The 19,370-nt window shown below is 55.7% G+C and overlaps 3 protein-coding genes across 6 annotated transcripts in view; all 3 read right to left on the bottom strand.

Moving 5' to 3' along the window:
• Nucleotides 1–287: 287 nt before the first annotated feature.
• On the bottom strand, nucleotides 288–2,689 carry TTC9B (tetratricopeptide repeat domain 9B). Its single transcript, XM_070387700.1, has 3 exons — nucleotides 2,275–2,689; nucleotides 1,515–1,697; nucleotides 288–422 (listed from the first exon to the last, which is right to left on the bottom strand). The coding sequence occupies exons 1-3, from the start codon at nucleotides 2,687–2,689 to the stop codon at nucleotides 313–315; spliced, it is 708 nt and encodes a 235-aa protein (XP_070243801.1). The 3' UTR covers nucleotides 288–312.
• A 2,638-nt stretch (nucleotides 2,690–5,327) lies between these two features.
• Nucleotides 5,328–9,600, bottom strand: CCNP (cyclin P). Its single transcript, XM_005890622.3, is given in 7 exon segments — nucleotides 5,328–5,535; nucleotides 6,256–6,407; nucleotides 6,579–6,737; nucleotides 7,331–7,486; nucleotides 7,564–7,653; nucleotides 9,317–9,549; nucleotides 9,552–9,600. Coding segments are annotated over 7 exon segments (1,005 nt in total). The 3' UTR covers nucleotides 5,328–5,369.
• Nucleotides 9,601–14,899: 5,299 nt separating this feature from the next.
• The window catches only part of AKT2 (AKT serine/threonine kinase 2), a 47,957-nt gene continuing 43,486 nt past the window's right edge, over nucleotides 14,900–19,370 (bottom strand). For all 4 annotated transcript variants that reach the window (XM_070387692.1, XM_070387688.1, XM_070387691.1 and 1 more), the window contains 5 exons: nucleotides 18,514–18,642; nucleotides 18,195–18,409; nucleotides 17,605–17,692; nucleotides 17,414–17,515; nucleotides 14,900–16,445 (listed from right to left, as the gene is read on the bottom strand). In XM_070387692.1, the coding sequence (XP_070243793.1) occupies nucleotides 15,873–16,445; nucleotides 17,414–17,515; nucleotides 17,605–17,692; nucleotides 18,195–18,409; nucleotides 18,514–18,642 (1,107 nt within the window). In that variant the 3' untranslated portion in view covers nucleotides 14,900–15,872. The remainder of the gene's footprint in view (nucleotides 16,446–17,413; nucleotides 17,516–17,604; nucleotides 17,693–18,194; nucleotides 18,410–18,513; nucleotides 18,643–19,370) is intronic.

Here is a 19,370-nt window from a genome sequence, read left to right as displayed (position 1 = left end):
AAAATGCAGCATTAAAGGTAACCCCTGCCCCCTACCGCGTTTGGCTGTGTGTCTTTCCCTGGCCCAGCCCCAGATCCTAGATCATCCCCAGTGGCACAGCAACCCCCATGCTCCGTCCTAGGCCTCTCTAGATTTCTGAGTCCAGGGGGTGTAGCCTAGGCCCTTGTCCCCTCCCAGGCCCCACAAGAATACCACACAAAGAGGTTATGGTCACCAGTGATGAGTGCTTTACCAGAGAACATGAGTCAGAGAAAGTTACACGGTGAGGTGAGGTGGGGTGGGGAGGAGGAGGGACACTCCCCCACGTTGGCTTCAGCCAACGACGTCCCGAGTCCCAGGCCCGGCCCCACTGTCTTCCCGCTGTAGGCTGCAGCGGTTCATCTTGAGCTGAGTCAGCTGGATGTATCGCAGAACGTTGGTGTCTGCAGGGGAGGCAGGCAGGGCATTATCTGTGTGTCCTGGGGCAGCAGGTAACATCCGCACCACCTTGGCTCATATGAGGAGGTCCCCATCCTCCACTGGCTCCCACACACAGCCTGTGTCGCCAGAGCCCTTCTCACAAAGCCCAGCCAAGCTGGCAGAGCAGGACGTGTCACACCTCCATACTTTCGTATCTGCCGTGCCCTCAGCCAGGCACGCCTGAGCTCAGAGACTCCTGTCGCACTTCTCACCCTCCAGCGACACTGCAGGAAGTGTGTTCTCTCCAAACCCCTTAGAGGAAAACTCACCTCACACCCTGGGCCACGCACCTGTTGTGCTCCTACTTCACTGGTTATTAATACAGAACTGAGTCTTCTGCCTCCTCCACCCGATGTGCGCGCGCGCGCGCGGATACACACACACACACCCCTGACACACACACACACACACACCCCTGACACACACACCCCTGACACACACACACACACACACCCTGACACACACACCCTGACACACACACCCCTGACACACACACCCCTGACACACACACACCCCTGACACACACACACACACACACACACACACACACACACACACACACACACCCCCTGATCTCCCACTGGGCAAGGAACAAGCCTCCAGGTCTGCCAACCCCTCCCCCTGCTAATTTTCTGGCATTGCCAGGAAAGGTGAATGAGTAGGTGAGTGTGTGAATGGGTTAGTGAGTAGGTGAATGAGTTTGAGGGGGGAGGGGTAAATGGAGATGGAGGCGGGGCGGGGGGGGGGGGTTGCGGGGGCAAGCGGGGGGCGGAGGTTGTAAGTGGCCAGGAAAGTGACTGAATAGGTAAACAGAAGGTATCAGAGTGGGTTAATGACCGAAGAGATGAAGTGGTTGGGTGAATGTCAGGAACGACAGGTGAGTGGACACGAGTAACTGGCAGGTGAGTGGATGAGTGTGTGTGTGTGTAAGTAGATGGGTAAAGAGTGGGCGTGGGGTAGGGGGTACAGCACTCCCTGAAGCCACTCTGCTTTCATGCTCCTTCCCTTGTTTCCTCCTCTCTCCCACCCTCGCTTGCTCCCACCCCGCCCCTCACCTGTGGGCTCCCGGCTGCGGGCCTCCTGCAGGTAGCGCAAGGCGCGTGCATAGTCGCCCAGGTGGTAGAAGGCAATGCCGGCGCGGTAAGTAGCCTTGAAATTGCCCTGCTGCTTCTCCAGCACCTTGAGGCAGTACTCGCGCACCCGCTCATAGTTTACCAGCTCCGACTGCAGGAGGCAGGCTGCGGGAGCACCAGAACCGGTGCTCTCACAGCCTGTCGACACCGAGGCCTCAGCTGATCGCGAGGAGCCTGGCCTTCAGGCTCCGGAGAATCAGTCCCTTCCGTTTCAGACGGCGGAGCCCAGCCTACAGGCTTGCTCCGGCCACCGGGGAACGCCAAGCTTCTGACCAATCAAGACAGAATCAATCTGCGCCGCCGCTAGAGGGCGCAAAAAACACACAGCGGGGCTCTCGGAGCTTCCTTAGCTGAGAGGTGTCTGTTAGGGAGAGTACTAAGGGCGATCTCAGAGATGGTGAAGGATGGGTCCTTGAATGGCTCCTCCAGGGTAAGTTTTTCTCACCTGAGATTAGCAGGTGGCAGCCCAAAGCCCATTTCCTGCATCCCAGCTCCTTCCATCCCTGTGGTCCCCTAGACTCCCAAAGCCTCTCCCTGATCAAGTTCTTAGTTCTTCCTCCCACCTCACAGACCCCAGCCCTAACCCGTTCAAGCCTCCAGCCCCCACCCCAAGGCTTGAGGAGTGCTTCTCACGTCTCGCCCCTCTCACATAGGCACCCTCTGCGCTCCCCGACGGCCGTACCCGTGAGAGAGTCGTAACATTCCACCTCTGTGTTCTCCACCAGGCGCCGCTGCTCCTCGCTGAGGCGGGCTGGCCCGGGGCTGGTGGCGGGCCCGGGGGTGGGTGCGGGCAGGCCTCCAGGGCGGGCTCCCTGCGCCGCCTTCAGCTGCAGTAGCGCTCGATGATACTTGCCGATGGCTTCCCGGAACTTCTTCTCCCGGTAGCAGCGCTGACCCTCCGCCTTAAACGCCACGGCGGCCCGCAGGCTGCTGTCGAGCGCCGCACCCAGGGCTCCCGACGCCTCTGGGGTAGGACTGGACCGAGCCGATCCATGGCGGGGGCTGGGGCCCGGCGGGGAAAGGGCGGGAGGCGGGCGCGGCGGAGGCTCCGGGGCAGCGCTGAGCATCAGCACCGGGGACAGCGCGCCGCGCTGCATTGTGGGAAACTCCTGCGGCCGCCGCTGCAGCTACCGCATCGCCCCCCGCGGGGCTGGTCCCCACCCTTTCTCCGCCCCCGCACCTCCGACAGCCGACTCCGGCTGCCCCCTATGGGTCTAGAGAAACCCCTCAAAACCCTACTCTCTTCAAAACCCTTCTTCCCACTCCTCTTACCTTCCCCACCCTGCTGCTTGCTCTCCTCCCCTATGCCCAGAGCTCCGGAACCTTTCTAGAAGGAAAGAACAAGTCTGGGGAAAAGAGCAGGAAGATAACCTCATGGAAAGCTGGTTTTCAGACCGGTAGGCATCTGGCATAGTTGGATAAGAACACAGGCCATGGATTCAAGCTGCCCAAATTCCTGCTTATTTTCTCGCTAGTTGTTGACTTGGACAAATCACCTACATTACCTGTGATTCTGTATCCTCATCCGTAACACAGGGCTATGATAGCAACTGTGGAACACACTCGTTTATCTATGCAACAAACACATATTGACTGATATCTTTCTGTGCCCAATTCTGGGACTGGGTGATGCTGAGACATAGGAGGGACTGAGAGCACCTCAGACTCTACCCTCACTGGGTTCCTTGGCAAGTGGGGAGACAGACCGGTGGTCAGACAGTGGCAGCCGAGTGGGCTAGCCTGGGAGGTACAGGCAGAGGGGCCAGGGCTGCAATGGGGGAGACACAACAAGCTCTGTGGATCCACAGGAGGCACACCCAGCATAGGCTGAGATGGTGAGTGAAGACTTCCCGAAGGAGGGGAGAACTCGATGAACAAGAGAGATCTGTTTCTTGCCCTCAGCTAGCTCACTGTCTGGGTAGAAAAAAACAGCGAGAAAGCAGCCAAGTGACAGCGCAGCATGAGGATCACAGTAATAAAAAATGCACAGAGCAAGAAACACATGAGAGATTTTCAAGAGAAAAACAGTGAATGATTGTCCTGCAACCTTCCTTAGCCGCTTAGTGCTGAGACCTTGAGTAAGCTCCTTGGTCTTCCTCCACTTTCCTTCTGTGTAACATGGAGGTAACAATTGGGGTCACTCCCAAGTAGCTGCAGGAGCTGAATCATGTTATGTAGGTAAAGCATGTAACACAGGGTAAAGCATGTAGTACAGTAATGACCAAACAGCAGCCAGTGTTCCTTATCATTCTTGAGACTGTGAGACATGTGATTGCAAATGCCTGACTCTGAGTCAGCGTCCACGTAAACTAGTTTCACTTATTTGGCCCCATTGGGTCTTAGTTGCAGCATGCAGGATATTTCCTTACGGTGCATGGACTCTTTAGTTGCAGTGTGTGGCTATAGTTGCTTTTAGGCTTGAGGGATCTTAGTTCCCCGACCAGGGGTCGACTTGGCATTGCCTGCATTGTAAGGTGGATTCTTAACCACTGGAGCACCATGGAAGTCCTGGCACATTCATGAATAGTTGTGGAGTGAATGAGTGACTATGTAGAGCACCATTACCACCCCCACCAAGACCCTAGCCTGGGTCTCATTCCCAAGCATCAACCCTGCATTTCCACTGTCCCCCCCCCCCCCCACAGCAGTTCCCACCCAACAGACCCAAACCTGAACATGACACCTCTCATTCCAACTGCATTTCCATATTTTATTGTACTGAGTCGCTCCCTGATCCTCCAAACGTGAACACCTCAGTGGTGAAAGCTTCCTCTCAGCACCTCCAAACCTAGGCTTGGTTAAGAGTCTAATATTCCCGAGACTATATTCCAGAACAGCATCAGTCACCTTTCTGCACCTCAGACGTGTTTTTAATTGAAAATGTGGAAACCCGCTGATTCATAACAACTATTTTCTGAGCAAACCTACTAATGTCTGAGTGCTACAGGCTCAGTAGAACGAGGGGACAACAGTACAAGCTCACAGTTCTGCTGAGATGCAGATGCACTCACAATACCTACGAGATGTCAGGCACGGTCCTAATGCTTTACGTTTATGTTAACTCACGTCCTCATCACACCACCATGAGGTCGGTACTATAATTATACCCACTGACACTGTGGCACTTCAGATGTTAAATAAACCAGACCCCATTTAACAAACTTGCTATCCAAGGCCCATACGATCACAAATTGATGACCCTCGCAGGCCAGTATATGTGATGTGTTGGATTTTATGCAACCGTTAAAAATACTGAATTAGTCGCCAACATTTAAAAGCAGAGATATTTATGGAATCGCAGATTTTCAACTTCCCTTATGAACTAAATCTGAAAACCTGGCACCATGAAGGTGACATACTTCATGGCTAGGAAAGGCATTCTCAGTTTCTGACAGTCGCCCTTCTTCCTAGTTTCGCCCCAACCCGGAGACCAAGGTTCATTAGCCTGGGTTGCTATTTTCCTCTCAGGATCTCTAATTTTCGCAAGTATTTGCGTTTGAGATCCGCGTTTTTCCTCAGCGCAGCGGCGCTTGTGGAAGCCCGCCAGTGCCCCCTCGCGGCGTAATCCAGAATTCTCATCTCGTCTCCCAGCAGCCATTAAGGGACTCGGTGAGACCATCCAATCAGGTGAGTGGGAGGCCCGGAAGTGACCAATCAAAAACTAGAGAAGGGCCAGAATTTGACTACTGAGGATAGAGAGCGCTCGGAATAAAAACTTTTTTATTGAAGTGGGAAACCGACGCACAAGAGGAGTCTTTTTTGCTGGGGTCTCCAGGCTCAGGGAGGCCCCGGTGGGGAGTGGCGGAGCAGGCAGGCGGCGGCGAGGCTGATGCCCTGGCGCTGGGGCCGCGCGTACTTGAGGAAGACGGCGGCGCGGCCGGGCGCGGGGCCTCGGAGCGCAGCGCGGACCATGCACGGCTCGAGCGGGCCCAGCTCCGCTCGGCTGCGTCGGAGAGACGGAGAAACTGAGGTGGGGCAAGAATAGCGGGGGACAGAGCACGACCTGTCCTCGGAGCTTGGGGCTCGAGGCTGAGAAGACAAGCTGACTTGCTCAGGGGCTCTCTCGGGGTCGCAAACGCCACCCATCCTCCAGAGCGACTGGAGGGGCGCCGAGGGGCGGACCCTCTGTTCTGCCCTCAGGGCGCGGCTATGGCCGAGCCAGGACCCGCGCGGAGAGGGAAGGAGTGGGGCTGAGGGTGGACAGACAGACATCCAGCTCTACCCCAGGGGCACGGGCTGGAGGAAAAGATGATCACTCTGCCCCGCGGTGGCACAGTTAACAAGATGACGGGGTTCGAGCAGCTAAAGGGTCATCGCATTCGCAGCCAGGAGGAGAGTTGGAGAACTCGAGGCTTGCAGACCCCTCATTCGCAACTCTGGAACGCAGTTAGAGCATCTTCTGGGGCTGAGGAAATCCTATTTTTCACCCTAGGACAAGGTTAAGGGCCCCCAAATATGTACAAACACCCCATTCTCTGAGACACCTCCAGAGAAAAGCAAATGGGACCCCACCCAGACTAGGCAGTCACCCCATTCTCTCTCCCACTCAGGAAACAAGTCTAGCCGCGTCCCCACATAATTGTCTCATATTCTCTGAGACGGTAAAGACGGCGACAAAGAAGGTAGGCCCTGAAGTCACAGAGACCCTCCACAGCGGCCATACCTGTAGAGTGCCGGCTCAGGCCCGGAACCTGCTCCGTCGAGCGCCCGGTGAGCCAGGCTCAGTGCCGCAGCTGCACGGCGACCCGGCTCCCACCCTGCGGCTTCGGCCTCAAGCAGAGAGAGCTCCAAGAAGTAAGTGGCGAGTAGCAACACCTGCAGTTTTCGCGGGGAGCGTGTCAGGGCACGCCCCTACTCGCGAGGCCACACCCCTACCCGCGAGGCCACGCCCGCCCGCACAAGCCTTGCCCTACCCGCGAGGCCAGGCCCGCCCGCACAAGCCATGCCCCTACCCACGAGGCCGCGCCGCGCTCCTGCCCCTTGCACCTGGGGGCCGCTCCGGGCCAGAGCAGCAAGCAACCCGAGGCAAAGTAGCGGGCCCGGGTGGTGCAGCCGGAAATCCAAGCGGCTCAAGATGCGGCGCTCCGCGCGCAGAAGCTCGGCCCTCGAGAAGGAGCCAGCGCCCAGGAGACAGAGGGAGGAGGGCTGGGAATTGGGGGGAAAGAGGTGGGGAAATCTTCGACCCTAGCTCGTTATTCCCTGGACTTGAGCGCCTGGGATCGTTTCAATCCCCGTTCTGGGCCTCAGTTTCCTGGTCTGTAAAATGGGGCCATTGATTTGCTGTCTGGAACTCACGGAAAGCAGAGGTTTCACAGCCAGATAGACTTGGGTTCCTGACCTCAAACCCTACCGTTTACTCACTGTCTGACATGGACATCCACTGAAGCTCTGAGATTCAGTGTATTCACATAAAACGGAGATATGACTTCCTACTTCACCAGGCCGTTCTGGTAAGGCACTGCGTTCATGCATGTTAACTATACTCAAGAAGGACTATAGCTACTATAACTACTCAAGAGTGAGTCCAAGTCCCAAATGCTTGTCTTCTGGCAAATGTCTTCCTGTCTCTGGGCCTCAGTCTCTTCCTCTGTTAAAAGGACACATTGGTAGCCTCTACCACATAGAGACATGCTGGGATTTCAAGACTAGGTAAAGTGCTTGCTTGGCACACACTAGACATTTAATCTGTGAGGCGGGGAGGAAGGGCTCCACCCTCCCAAGCCCCGCCCCAGAAGTACCTCGGGAAGCACGCACTCTTCCACTTTGCACGCCAAGAACAGGCAGGCCATGCCCAGCAGCTGCAGGCGGTGTAGGCGCACTCGGCTCGCGCGCAAGTAGGAATCAAGCAGGTGCACGGCCAGGTAGAGCGTGTCCCCCGCCAGACCCAGGTACTCCTGGGGAGGGGCGCGAGTGAGCACCAAGGTTCTAGACTGCTACGCAGGCCCCTCCCTGCCCCCTCGCGGTTACGTACGTGCACCTGAACCAGCCAGTCCACCACTAGCGCGCGCATCTCTGGGGTCACGGTGCGGGGCAGGGCCCTCCAGGGCAGCGCACGGCACACCTGCGGTCGGGCAAGGACGGCCTCAGTCTCCACACCTGTGCCTTGGCTTCCCTCCCGGGCTCCAGCCCTGGGTGCCCCAGTCTCCTCGCATCAGTTGGACGTCACGAGTGCCACATACAAACGCCTCCGACATCTCTTCCGAATACGCTCCTCTTGTGTGTCGCCATCTAGAACCCTGGACTTTGTTCTGGACGCCTCACTTTCCAGCTCTCCAGTTTAGCCCCAAGGCCACAAGACTTCATTACTGAGCATCTTCTCCTGGGTTCCCAGACTTTAGTCTTAGTCACCAACCCTCAACCCATCCTCCTCAGAACACCCAGAGGGTCTTTCTAAAGTATGAATCTGACCAAGGAACTACCCAGCCTAAAACCCTTCCGTGGCTTTCAGTACTCTTAAGAGAAAATCCTAATTGCTGTCAGATTCCGGCCCTGCTCCAGCATCACCTATCCCCTCTCTCCCCCGAAAACCCACACTTAAGCTACTTCTTACCTCGTTCCTACCTCAGGTCCTTTGCACTTATGTGCCAGCTGAAATGGTCATTCCCCACTCCTTGCATTTCTGACTTCTCAGTACTTCCAGTCTCAGCTAAAATTTCCCCAACTTTTTCTATACTTTTCCATGTACCCTATCATCTTTATCTCATTGCTTTATTTTCCTCATGGTATTTTCAGATATCTGGTGTTTACTTCAAAGTCTTGCCTTTTTGCCCCACTAGACTGCCAGCAGGGCAGGGATTTCTGTCCAGATCACAGCTGTATCTTGGTTCCTAACAGAGACCCTGGCATGGGAGAGATGCTCACAAGATGTTAAATGAACGCATCCCTTCAGTATTTCTTCTGGCAATGCCTGTCTCAGACAATATCAGTGGACAACCATAGCCTGTGTTTTGGTTTTTGTGGCCCTTCTGAAATTATCGCCTACTTTGCTTGTTTGTCTCTGCTCATTGAGGCAGACTGTCTCGTGGTGTCCATCACGGCATCCCCAGTGCCTAGAACATGCTCAGAAACATTTGCTAATGACTCACTGAATAATTGATAAGTGGGTCAATGTGAGAGACTGCTGCTAAGTCACTTCAGTCGTGTCTGACTCTGTGCGACCCCATAGACAGAAGCCCACCAGGCTCCCCCATCCCTGGGATTCTCCAGGCGAGAACACTGGAGTGGGTTGCCATTTCCTTCTCCAATGCATGAAAGTGAAAAAAGTGAAGTCTCTCAGTCGTGTCCAACTCGTAGCAACCTCATGGACTGCAGCCTACCAGGCTCCTCTGCCCATGGGATTTTCCAGGCAAGAGCACTGGAGTGGGGTGCCATTGCCTTCTGCAATGTGAGAGACTATGCAGTACCAAAGAAGGGGCTGCAAACAGCTGGGGAGGCTGGGAAAGGGCATTCCACACAGGTACAGTGCGAGAGAAAAAGGCCAAGAAGTTGTGGGTGGCAGCAGTTTAAAGGCCGCAAAGTCAGCCGGAAGTGACGTGAGAGGCTGGTGAGGTGGGAGTTAGGGAAGACTTGTTGAGTGGGTGTTGGGTGAGAGAGTCAGCTTTGGCTTCCTCCAACCCGAACGTTGTCTCTGCTGCCCTCCATGGATGTGGGCGGCGTTAGAGTTGCCCAAAGGCCACTGGTCCACGGGTGCCCCCCCACCCCACGCCAACCCCAACCCCACTCACCATGACTTCGGTGAAGATGTCCCTGGCGTACTCACGTTCTCCCTCCAGCCCCAGCGCACTCAGAGCCTCCTCCAGCCCCGGTGGCGCGCAAGGCCCCGGGGGCCTCTCTGGGAGTCCTGGGGAGACGCTCCTGCCCGCCAGGACGCCATCAGGGATTGAGGCGCTCCGAGGCTCTGGGTCGAGGCAGGCGTTTGGACTCTGCAAAGGAGAGGGGCTGGGGTCAAGAGCATGGAGAGAGGCCCAAGCCGAGAGGCGGGAACCTGGCTCCTGTATCTCACCAGCATCCTTCGGGCTGGCGTCAAGGGTCAAGCCGAGTGCCCGCCTCTTCCTAATGAGCGGAGGACCCTCGACAGGTGCTTTAAATGTGCGTGGGCGCATGCGTGCTGAGCACGCTTCACCTGGGCAGGTGCAGAGGCAAAGACGAAATGCTACACAGGCTGTCTCTGCCCCATCCAGACTCTCTAGGTCAGGCAGATGGCTCAAACTCTCTTTCCGCTACTCAACTATGATCAGAAGCAGGCCCTGTGAGCCTCACTCTCCTCAGCGATAAAGCAGGGATTTCAAAACTTACCCGACACAGTGGTCCTGAGGAATTTGTAAGATTGTTAAATGTCCAGCACAGGGATCAAAACCTTAAAAGCTCAAGGCAAGGGAGCTATAAAATCATGTAACAAATATTGATAGAAGGCCTCTGTCCCCTGTGGTGGGTATTCAGGGATGAGCCCATGGTCGCTGCCTTTACCAAACCCACAGCTTCCAGGGGAGCTGATCCTCACGAGTCACCGGCGATCCGGCTGGGTTAGTGCAGTGGCCTCTTCACTAGTCTTCCTGTAGCCGCCCTCCACAATCACCACCCATTGTGCAGCCCGAAACGACGCTGTGACCCCTAATACACCAATTCATGCTCTGCCTCTGTTCAAAACATTGTGGGCTCCCATAGCCCTCAAGTTGAAAGTCCAAGAGGCCCTATTATCTTCCCACCCCCAAACATACCTTTGAGCCCATCTCCTATCCCCCTCACTCACTCCTCTCCCATCACACTGGCTTCCTGGCTCAGCCTCACCCACACCAGGCACAATTCTACGTCAGGGCCTTTGCACTGGCTGTTCCCTGTGTCTGGAACCTCCTCCCTCAGAGATCCTTCACTTCCTGCAAAGTGTTTCCTCAGATACTTCCTTCTCCATGAAAAAATGACATCCTGAGCATTTCCTGTTCCCATTCTATGCACGTACTCTTGCCTTAGCACTTCTCCCTCCTGACTAGACTGTGAACCCCATGAGGGCAGGGCTTATCTAGTTTTTGTTTTCCTTGCTGTATTCTCAGTGCCTCGAGGAGGCTTGCCAGTGTCAGTATGTAAATATTTGTTGAATGAATGAGTGAACAGGCAGGAAGGGCCTCTCTGAGGTTATGTTGAAACTGAAACCTCTAAGAGGAGCCAGAACTGCAGATGGAGAGAGTGTTCCAGGTGTGTGTGTGGCGGTGGGGGGGGCGGGGGGGGCGAGGCGGGAAGCATGAGCAAAGACCCTGAGGCAGGAGAGCTTGCTATTTTCAGGCACTGAGAGGTCAGTGAGGTGAGAAAAGTGAACAGAGTGTGAGATGCTGGACCAGTGGCTTCCTGTCATACTTAAAACTCAAACACCTTACCTTGGGCCCAAGATCCTTTTGGCCCATTGTTACCTGTTTAACCTCATTTTCCTCTACTCTTCCTATGCCTTCACTCCTTGAGACACTGTCTTTATGTTCCCCAAACACATCAGACACCTGCCTGCCTCAGGACCTTTGCACTTGCCATTCCTTTGCCTGAACTGGGTGAGAACCTGGATATGTATATGCTCAGAGGACCTCTACGCTGTGGGAGGCAGACCTCAGGGGTAGTGCAGGTTTGGCTCCAGACCGCCTCAGGAAAACAAATTATTACAATAAAGTGAGTCACACAAATTTTGGTTTCCCAGTGTATCTAAAAGTTGTGTACACTATTGTAGTCTGTTGTGTGCAACAATATTATGTCTAAAAAAAAATGTGCGTACCTTAACTTTAAAATACTTTATTGAAAAAAAAATGCTAACCATCATCTGAAAACAGGGTTGCCACAAACCTTCAATTTGTTTAAAAAAAAATGCAGTCTCTGCAAAGCACAATGAAGTGAAGCACAATAAAATGACATATGCTGTAACAAAATTATTACAAGGGGAAGGTAGTAACTTTAGAGGTAGTCTGTCAGAGGCGAAATCTGACAGACCCCTTAACTGAAGAATCAGTCATCACCAGAAACAGAACAGATTGCCCATGTACCTCTTGATAGGATATACCAAGAAGGGCACCTCATTTCAAGGAAGTTCTTTCAAAAATAGCTTACATATAACCACAAAGAAACATCAGGCAAAAAACCCTGATCAAGAAGCATTCTGCAAAATAACCAGGCTTCCCAGGTGGCTCAGTGGGTAAAGGATTTGCCTATAATGCAGGAGACAGGTTCCATCTCTGGGTGGGGAAGACCCCTGGAGGAGGGGCATGGCAACCCACTCCAGTATTCTTGCCTGGGGAATCCCACGGACAGAGGAGTCTGGCGGGCCACAGTCCACGGGGCCGCAGAGTCAGCCACGACTGAGCGACTGAGCACAGGCATGCGGCAAAATAACCATCCTGTAAGTGTCAGACCAGACAATGGAAATGCAACGTGTTAAGTCTGGATTGAGTCACTGGCCGGGACTTACCCTTTTTTTTATTCAGGGACCCTAATGTGATCATTAATGAAAAGCTGATTAAGGTCCAAGAGAAAAGCATCTCAATGTTAACTTCTGAACTTTGGACTGTGGTTAAGAGAATGTTCTGGTATGGGGACAGACATGTAAATTTTTTAAAAATAAAACTTTGGAGATTCATGGAAAGTTGTAAAGAGGACAGAGTTCCCATATACCCCATACCCACTTCCCCCTACGAAGAGTGTGGTCTGTTTATCACAATTTAATAAGCCAATATGGATACAGTATTATCAAACCCATGCACTCTTCAGAGTTCCTGAATTTTTACCTAGTGTCTTCACTGTCCTAGGACCCCATTGGCTTCTTTTGGTTGACAGCTTCTTAGGCTTTCTTTTTTGGAACCTTGACGAAAAGTTCTAAGAACCCATAGTCAGGCCTTTTGCAGAACATCCCTCAATTGGAATTCTTCTGGTGGCTATTTTCTATTAGATCGAGAGTATGTGTTTTAGGAAGGAAGAGCCCAGGGGTAAAATAACATTCTAATCGCCTATCTAAGGCACACACAGCCCACATGATCCACCACTGTGTTGACCTTGATCACCTGGCTGACATAGCTTCACTTTCTCCACTGAAAAGTTGCCTTCCCTCACTTTTCACACTGTACTTTGGAGTGTCTTTGCAGCCCACATCAGAGGAATGAGGGTGGGAGTCATGTTTCCCCTCCTTGAAGGCAGAATGTTTACAGAAATTATCTGTAAGTCTGTGCAGGTATGTCTCTTCCCACCATTTCCATCTGCACAGACTCATTTATTTTACCCCTTGGGTGTAACCCAGTATTATGCTATTTATTATTGCTCAAATTGCTTGCAGCTGTGGCCACTGGGGGCTCTTCCCCCTTGGCTCCCGTGCCCCTTCACATGCCCCATCAGTGAGGTTTTGGTTTCAGCATGTCCTTACGTTCCAGCACAAGATGCTCTGAATTCATCTTGAACATCTCCTGCTCCAGTCCTAGAATCCCTGTGGTACTAATTTTGAAAGTTTCAGCAGTTTTCAAAGGACCCGCAGTTACTTCAAAATTAAAGTTTAAAATACTTGAATCGCTACGCTTTGGGGAAAAGCTATCTGACATGTATTAAAATACAGCAACTCCAGAATGTAGGCCTCAAAAATTTAAAAAGCACAAGCGCAGTAAGATGGGTTGTTACACTGAGGTTTATTACATTACTGCTGACGGCAGCAAACTGGAGACCAGATAAGTGTCTGTCATCAGGGGCAGCTGAGCCAGCCGAGGAACCTGCACCTGGAGAAAAGAGCTTGTGAAGCGGCTGGAGGCGTGACAGCAGTGTCCATAAGGAGTCCCTCAGATGCAAAACAGGAGCCGAGAAAGGATCTCGTTTCTACCAGTGACCCAGCGTGGCCTGCTGGTGCTGGTACACTGGCAGGAGGCGGCTGAGACGCGGCAGGATGGAACCCAGCAGCTTGACATCCCAGGCACAGGGGTGACGTGAGGGCCAGAATGACTGCTCAAGTGCTCAAGGCCAGGCGTGGTTCTGACTTTCCTCCTCCTTTCACAAGACTTGTGAGACAGTCTATACGCACATGACAAAAGATCAACCTATTCAAAAGTTAATTTTCACAACTGATGAAATTTTATTAAAACCCGTCCCTCTAAAACGCTTTGGGAAAAGTTCTGCCAGTGAAATAAGCACCACCATTACGTCTAAGGGGATTCGTTCAACGGAGGGCGGCAGCTGAGCGGCCTCTGGGAGCCCATCCGTGGACACAAGACAAGTGCTAACCGGCTGAGGTAGACAAAGGTCTGAGTGACAGTGTGGTGTGACAAGACACGGCACTGGTCATCTCCAGCGGTTGCACCAGAAGGCTGTATTAAAAAAAAAAAAAATCCTTTTTATCAGAGTGTAGTTGCCATTAAAACGCCTCTCTTTATAAGCCTGCCGTTTCTCATATGGACACACTTTTATAGCTCAATAATAACATTCATATAAAATTAGAATCTCTGAGTTTTTGTTGTAGGATCTGATTTTTTTCTCTACCCTCATTTATAACCTAAAAGACTCCAGGTGTGTGAAGGCCAACACTGTCTGGCAAAATCTGACAAATTCACCTGTGCCAGGGCTCAGCAGGGGCAGCCCTGGCCCGGGGGCTGCGAGGAATGATTCAAGCACGGGAGCTCCAGGGTTAAAAGGCCAGGCATCAGAGCCCTGAGGGTTATGAACCCATCTGAGGTGCCCCCGGCTGACAGCCGCCACACATCCCACTGATCCTCTAACAGCTTTGTATTGGAAAAGTGACTTCCCTGGTGGCTCAGATGGTAAAGGTCTGCCTACAATGCGGGAGACGTGGGTTCGATTCCTGGGTCAGTAAGATCCCCTAGAGAAGAAAATAGCAACCCACTCCAGCACTGCTGCCTTGAAAATCCCACGGGTGGAGAACCTGGTGGGCTACAGTCCATGGGGCCGCAAGGAGTCGGACACGACTGAGCAACTTCACTTTTATTGGAATTGGGGGCCATAAACGAGAAGGTGTGTGCAGGCAGTACCCCCCTCTAGGAAATGAGTCCATTCCCTCCCACACTGGCTCCCAGGGCCCAGCCCTTCCACCCCTCTCTCCACCCCTCCTCTTTTTGCCTAAGCAGTTCCTGGGGGACCAGAATGGTCTCTGTCCACTGTACCCCCAGTCCAGGCATCTTCCAGACTCTTCACCAGCTCCCCCCGAAGTAACCTCCACGTCCCAACCTGCGCTTGAGCACCCCAGGTGCCTCCTCCACCCGCTTCCCCACCTCGTGGCACCTCTGGTCCCCGTGACCAGAGCAATGGGAGCAGGAGGCAGCCGGTGCCAGGGACTGGACTCAGGAAGCAAGGAAAGGCCGGGGTGGTAGGCCCCAGTCTGAAATGAGTGTCTTTATTGCTTGTACCGTACAAATACGAGGAGATGGGGACAGGCCAGTGGGGAGAAGGAAGAATTGTTGGATTAACAACATACACACACAGGAAAAAAGAACCCCACCCACCCAAACCCACCCCCGCCCCACCCCAGAAGGTCTCTCTGTGAACTACCTACAGGAGGTGGGGTGGGGAGAGCAAAACCACAAAAACTAAAGTCCAAACACCCACAGATGCTGGGAGGCAGGGGGGCAGGGCAACAAGTGGACCCCAGGCGTGGCTCCCCTGCTAGGCCAGCGCCCCTCCCCCTCGGGATGAAGTGCTTGAGCCAGGGGTGGGGCCCAAGCCCACTCAAGCCACACACACATACACACACGCACGCACACACCCCCACGTGCATCCACACCCCAGATGCACAGGGATGCCCACAGACACACACAGTCTGAGGCACACACAGGAGTGCCCACAGCACTGACACGTTCACCTTAAGGCTGCAGAACATGGGGCCCAGAGAGGGGGAGAGAGTGAGGGGGCCCCTCCCTCGGCACGTACCAGACCCCCACCCCCTCTCAACCCAAGTCCGCGGGCGGGCCCAATACTGTCTCGGTGCGAGATGTGTAACAGCCGAGGCTGGCGCCCCTCCGCCTCAAGCAGAGAGAAGGGGGAGACCCCGGCCCCTGTCCTCGGAAGGGGCTGGGGCCAGGCCCGGGCTCCAGCGGGAGGTAAGGCCGGCCGGAAGGAAGCCCTGGTAAGGCACGGGGCTGGTGGGTGGGGAGGCTAGCCCCCCTCGTGTTCCTCCTGCCTCATCCACAGGGTCAGGAGAGCAGCTGAGGGGGTGGGGAAGACAGGCCAGGCAGCCGCACCCGCTCTGGGTTCCCCGAGGGAGAGCGGGCCCCGTCCACGTGAGGGCGCCTGGACCCCCATTCTGCACGCAGCTTCCACAGGCCCGTGCTACTCCCCCACCCCCGGTCCCTGGACATTATTGCTTTTTCGCCCCCACGGGAGGAGGGGGCCGGACTGCCCTCCGCCAGGCCACTCGGAGCCTGACGACGGGGCCAGGAAGGCAGCCTCTGAAAGGAGCAGCTGCGCGGAGGCGGGCTGCCCGCGGCTCCACGCTTCGCCCCTCACGGGGGCTTTATGTCGATTAAAAACCGGAATCTCTCCCACTGCCCAAAGGCCTAGTCCTGGGCAGGCAGAGGAGAGGCTCCCGAGTCCTGGTCTGTAACAAAGGTGAGGGCAGGACGGGATCCTGGAGGCAGGGCTGCAAGGACCGCTGAGGTGAGTTTGGCAGAGAGCTGAGGGAAAAACTGGAAATGGGGGGAGGAGGTGAAGGATGGGGACACAAACCAAAAAGGCAAAATAAAAAGTTGAAAAAAAAAAGAAAAATCCCCCGGCAGTGATGGCAGCAGCCTGCATGCGTCCCGTGGCGGCGGCGGGCGGCTGCTCACTCTCGGATGCTGGCCGAATAGGAGAACTGGGGGAAGTGCGTCCGCTGGTCCAGCTCCAGTGAGCCCAGGCTGTCATCTGCAGGGGGCGGTGGATGTAGATGGGGGAGAGCTGGCCGAGAGAGGGCCCGGGCCCCCAGCAGGGCTGCAGCCAGGCCACAGCGCAACCCCCAGAGACAGAATGGGGCCGCGGACCGAGGCTTAGTGGCCTCCCTCCCTCTCAGGCACAGCCCCACCGCCGGGCCAGGACCCCGGCCTGCTCGCCCAGCCTCCTGAGCATCCCCCTAGCTTCTCTGACTCGGTCACACCAGGGTCTCGCCCAGACCTCTGTGGTCCCATCTCCTGCCCTGGGCACCACTCCCATCCTCAACCACCCTTCCCCCACACGAAGCCAAGTGGGGGTACCTTCACAAGCCCTCTCCTCCTCTGCTCAAATCCTTCCCCGGCTCATCCTTACTCCTCCAGGTGGCCCCCAAGATTCCCCTGCTCGCTCTTCCCTGCTCTATTCCGACCTGTGCAATGCTTCCATTTCTGGGAGTCCTGGGTGCCATTCCTTTTGCCAAGAACTCAGCTACCCTGTCTCCTTCTCCAGGAGGCAGGCGTTTTCCCTGAGCTCCTCCAGACCTGTATTCCTAACACCATCGGCCTGATCACTCTCGGGTGTCACCCCAGCTGGACTTTTGAGTTCCCTGAGGGCAGGGCCCAGGGCCGTCTCATCACTGCTGTGTCTCCAGCACAGCCCAGCACTGGGGAGGGCGGGGTGGGGCAGCAAGAACTCAAAACAGCTACAGAATCATTGGAACCATCCATGCAGCCCCAAAGCCCTGAGCGGTGAGGGAGCCAATAATGGACACTGGCCACTCCTCTGGGTCTCCTGCCCAGACCCCTCCTCCGACAGTGAGAGCCCTGGCGAGCTCACTGCAGGGTAAACTGCCCAGACACAGAGAGGGCCCTGTGAACTTCCTCCCAGAGAACTGGGTCAAGAGCAGACCCCCCGAGCCCCGCTTCCAAGCCACGCCCACGGGAGTGGGGGCCTCAGACACTCACAGCGGTCCGGGGCGTGACTGTGATGGACTGGGCGGTGAACTCGTCGTCAAAGTACCTTGTGTCGACCTCAGACGTGACCTGAGGCTTGAAGGGTGGCAGGAGCTGTGGAGAAGAGGAGGCAGCCTCAGGTCCCAGAGGAGCACCCAGGAGAGGCTGGGCTCCTGTGGGGAGCAGGCAGGCAGTGGGCTCACCTTCTTCTGGACCACGTCCTGCCAGTTGATACTAAGGAAGAACCTGTGCTCCATGACCTCCTTGGCGTCACTGGGCCCTCCGCCGAGCCTGGGCAGAGACGGCCATGAGCACCCGCCTCCCGGGCAGCCGGGTCCTGGGAGACAGGCTTTCGGTGCAGGCCCTGATAACCTCTAACGACTCCACCTTTAACATCCCGGGACACTCCACCACCTCACAGAGGAGGGATCTGGGGCTCAGGGAGGGAGTCCCTGTGCCCAGAGTCAGAACCTGGAGATTCCAACCTGGCCCCAGGGATGGGGATGCAAGCCGAGAGGGTGGGCTCCACAGACGGCCGCTCACATCCTGGCTCTGTCACCCTAGGCCAGGCACGGCCACTCTGTTCCTCAGTGTCCCCGGGAAACTAGGCAGGGCAGGCGGAGCCTAAGGACAGGCTTGGCCAAGGGAGCGCGCCAAGTGCCACCTGTAGGGCCGGTCAATCAGCACACATCAAGCATTCCACCGGCTTGTGCACCTGTGGACACTGCCCCCTGCAGGCCGAGGGAAGTGGCGGTGCTGGGCTGGGCTGCACGGGGCGAAGGCCAGCCCTCACCTCTGCTTAGGGTCCTTCTTAAGCAGCCCAGCAAGCAGGGACTTGGCCTCAGGGCTGAGCGTGCGCGGGAAGCGGATCTCCTCCATGAGGATGAGCTCGAAGAGGCGCTCGTGATCCTGGTTGTAGAAGGGCAGGCGGCCGCACATCATCTCGTACATGACCACGCCCAGCCCCCACCAGTCCACCGCCCGGCCATAGTCGTTGTCCTCCAGCACCTGAGCAGGAAGGGGCAATGAGGGGCCGCCGAAGGAACCGCAGCCGGCCCTCAGGGGCCTGGGCTGAGGGGCCCCGCCTCCCCTGGCCTTCCAACCCCAGACACCTCGGGCGCCAGGTACTCAGGGGTCCCACAAAAGGTCTTCATGGTGGCCCCGTCGCTGATGCCCTCCTTGCACAGGCCGAAGTCGGTGATCTTGATGTGGCCGTCCTTGTCCAGCATGAGGTTTTCCAGCTGCAGGATAAGTCAGCGTGTCAGAGACACAGCATATATCTCAGGGTTTTCTGCCGCCCCCGAAACCCCACACGCCCTTGCCCTTCCCTGGGGTGGGGGGTCGTGGCCGGGGGCAGGGATGGCAGGGCCAGGGTGCTGGGAGGAGGGGTCAGAGAGCAACCCGCCCCCCCAGCAGGGGTCAGGCCCTCTGAGGCTCGGGGGGAGGAGGCAGACCCAGCACCTCCGCAGCCCCTGCAGCCCCCAGGGAGCTGGGAAGACAGGGCAGGGGGAGATGGGAGCCAGGTCCTGCCTGAGTGGCTTCCCCCACTGTGGGCGGTGGTGGTCACACTTCAGGCATGTGGAACACTGAACACTACCTTTCTATTTTTTCTTGAACATAACACGAATGGGCACTTCGGTGGGCCTCTGTGTAACCTCCACCGAGTCAAGAAACACCACCAGCTCTAAGTGCCCCGCTGCATTATCAGCCACCACCTCCTCCAACAGAAAAGGGACTTCATTTCTGCGCTTTTCTTCAGTGTTTCCCACCTACGCATACACTGTGAGTGACACAGACTCATCTCAGCTGTTCTGGCAGCCCCTCAGCCTTAGCCTGTGAGGCCACAGCCTGTCCTCCTGAACTGCTGTACGGAGCTGTGGGTCCACCACCACGTCTTCTATGCCCTCTCCAACAGTGGGCACTGGGCGGCTTCCATCTGGGGTTCGTGTGCACAGAGCTGCTGGAGCGT

This window comes from Bos mutus, chromosome 18, assembly GCF_027580195.1.
Source record: "Bos mutus isolate GX-2022 chromosome 18, NWIPB_WYAK_1.1, whole genome shotgun sequence".
In the NCBI taxonomy this organism is placed as follows: Eukaryota; Metazoa; Chordata; class Mammalia; order Artiodactyla; family Bovidae; genus Bos; species Bos mutus.
Note: the sequence above shows the minus strand (reverse complement) of the source record. Positions and strands in the feature narration are given on the sequence as shown.

What these genes read in the sequence shown, in the direction of transcription:
- TTC9B (XM_070387700.1), bottom strand. Translation starts at nt 2,689, where the DNA reads ATGCAGCGCGGCGCGCTGTCCCCGGTGCTGATGCTCAGCGCTGCCCCG. An exon ending in ATGTTACGACTCTCTCACGG is followed by an intron (nt 1,698 to 2,274) that starts GTACGGCCGTCG and finishes GTGCTCCCGCAG; the next exon opens with CCTGCCTCCTGCAGTCGGAG. An exon ending in CCGCAGCCGGGAGCCCACAG is followed by an intron (nt 423 to 1,514) that starts GTGAGGGGCGGG and finishes CCTCCCCTGCAG; the next exon opens with ACACCAACGTTCTGCGATAC.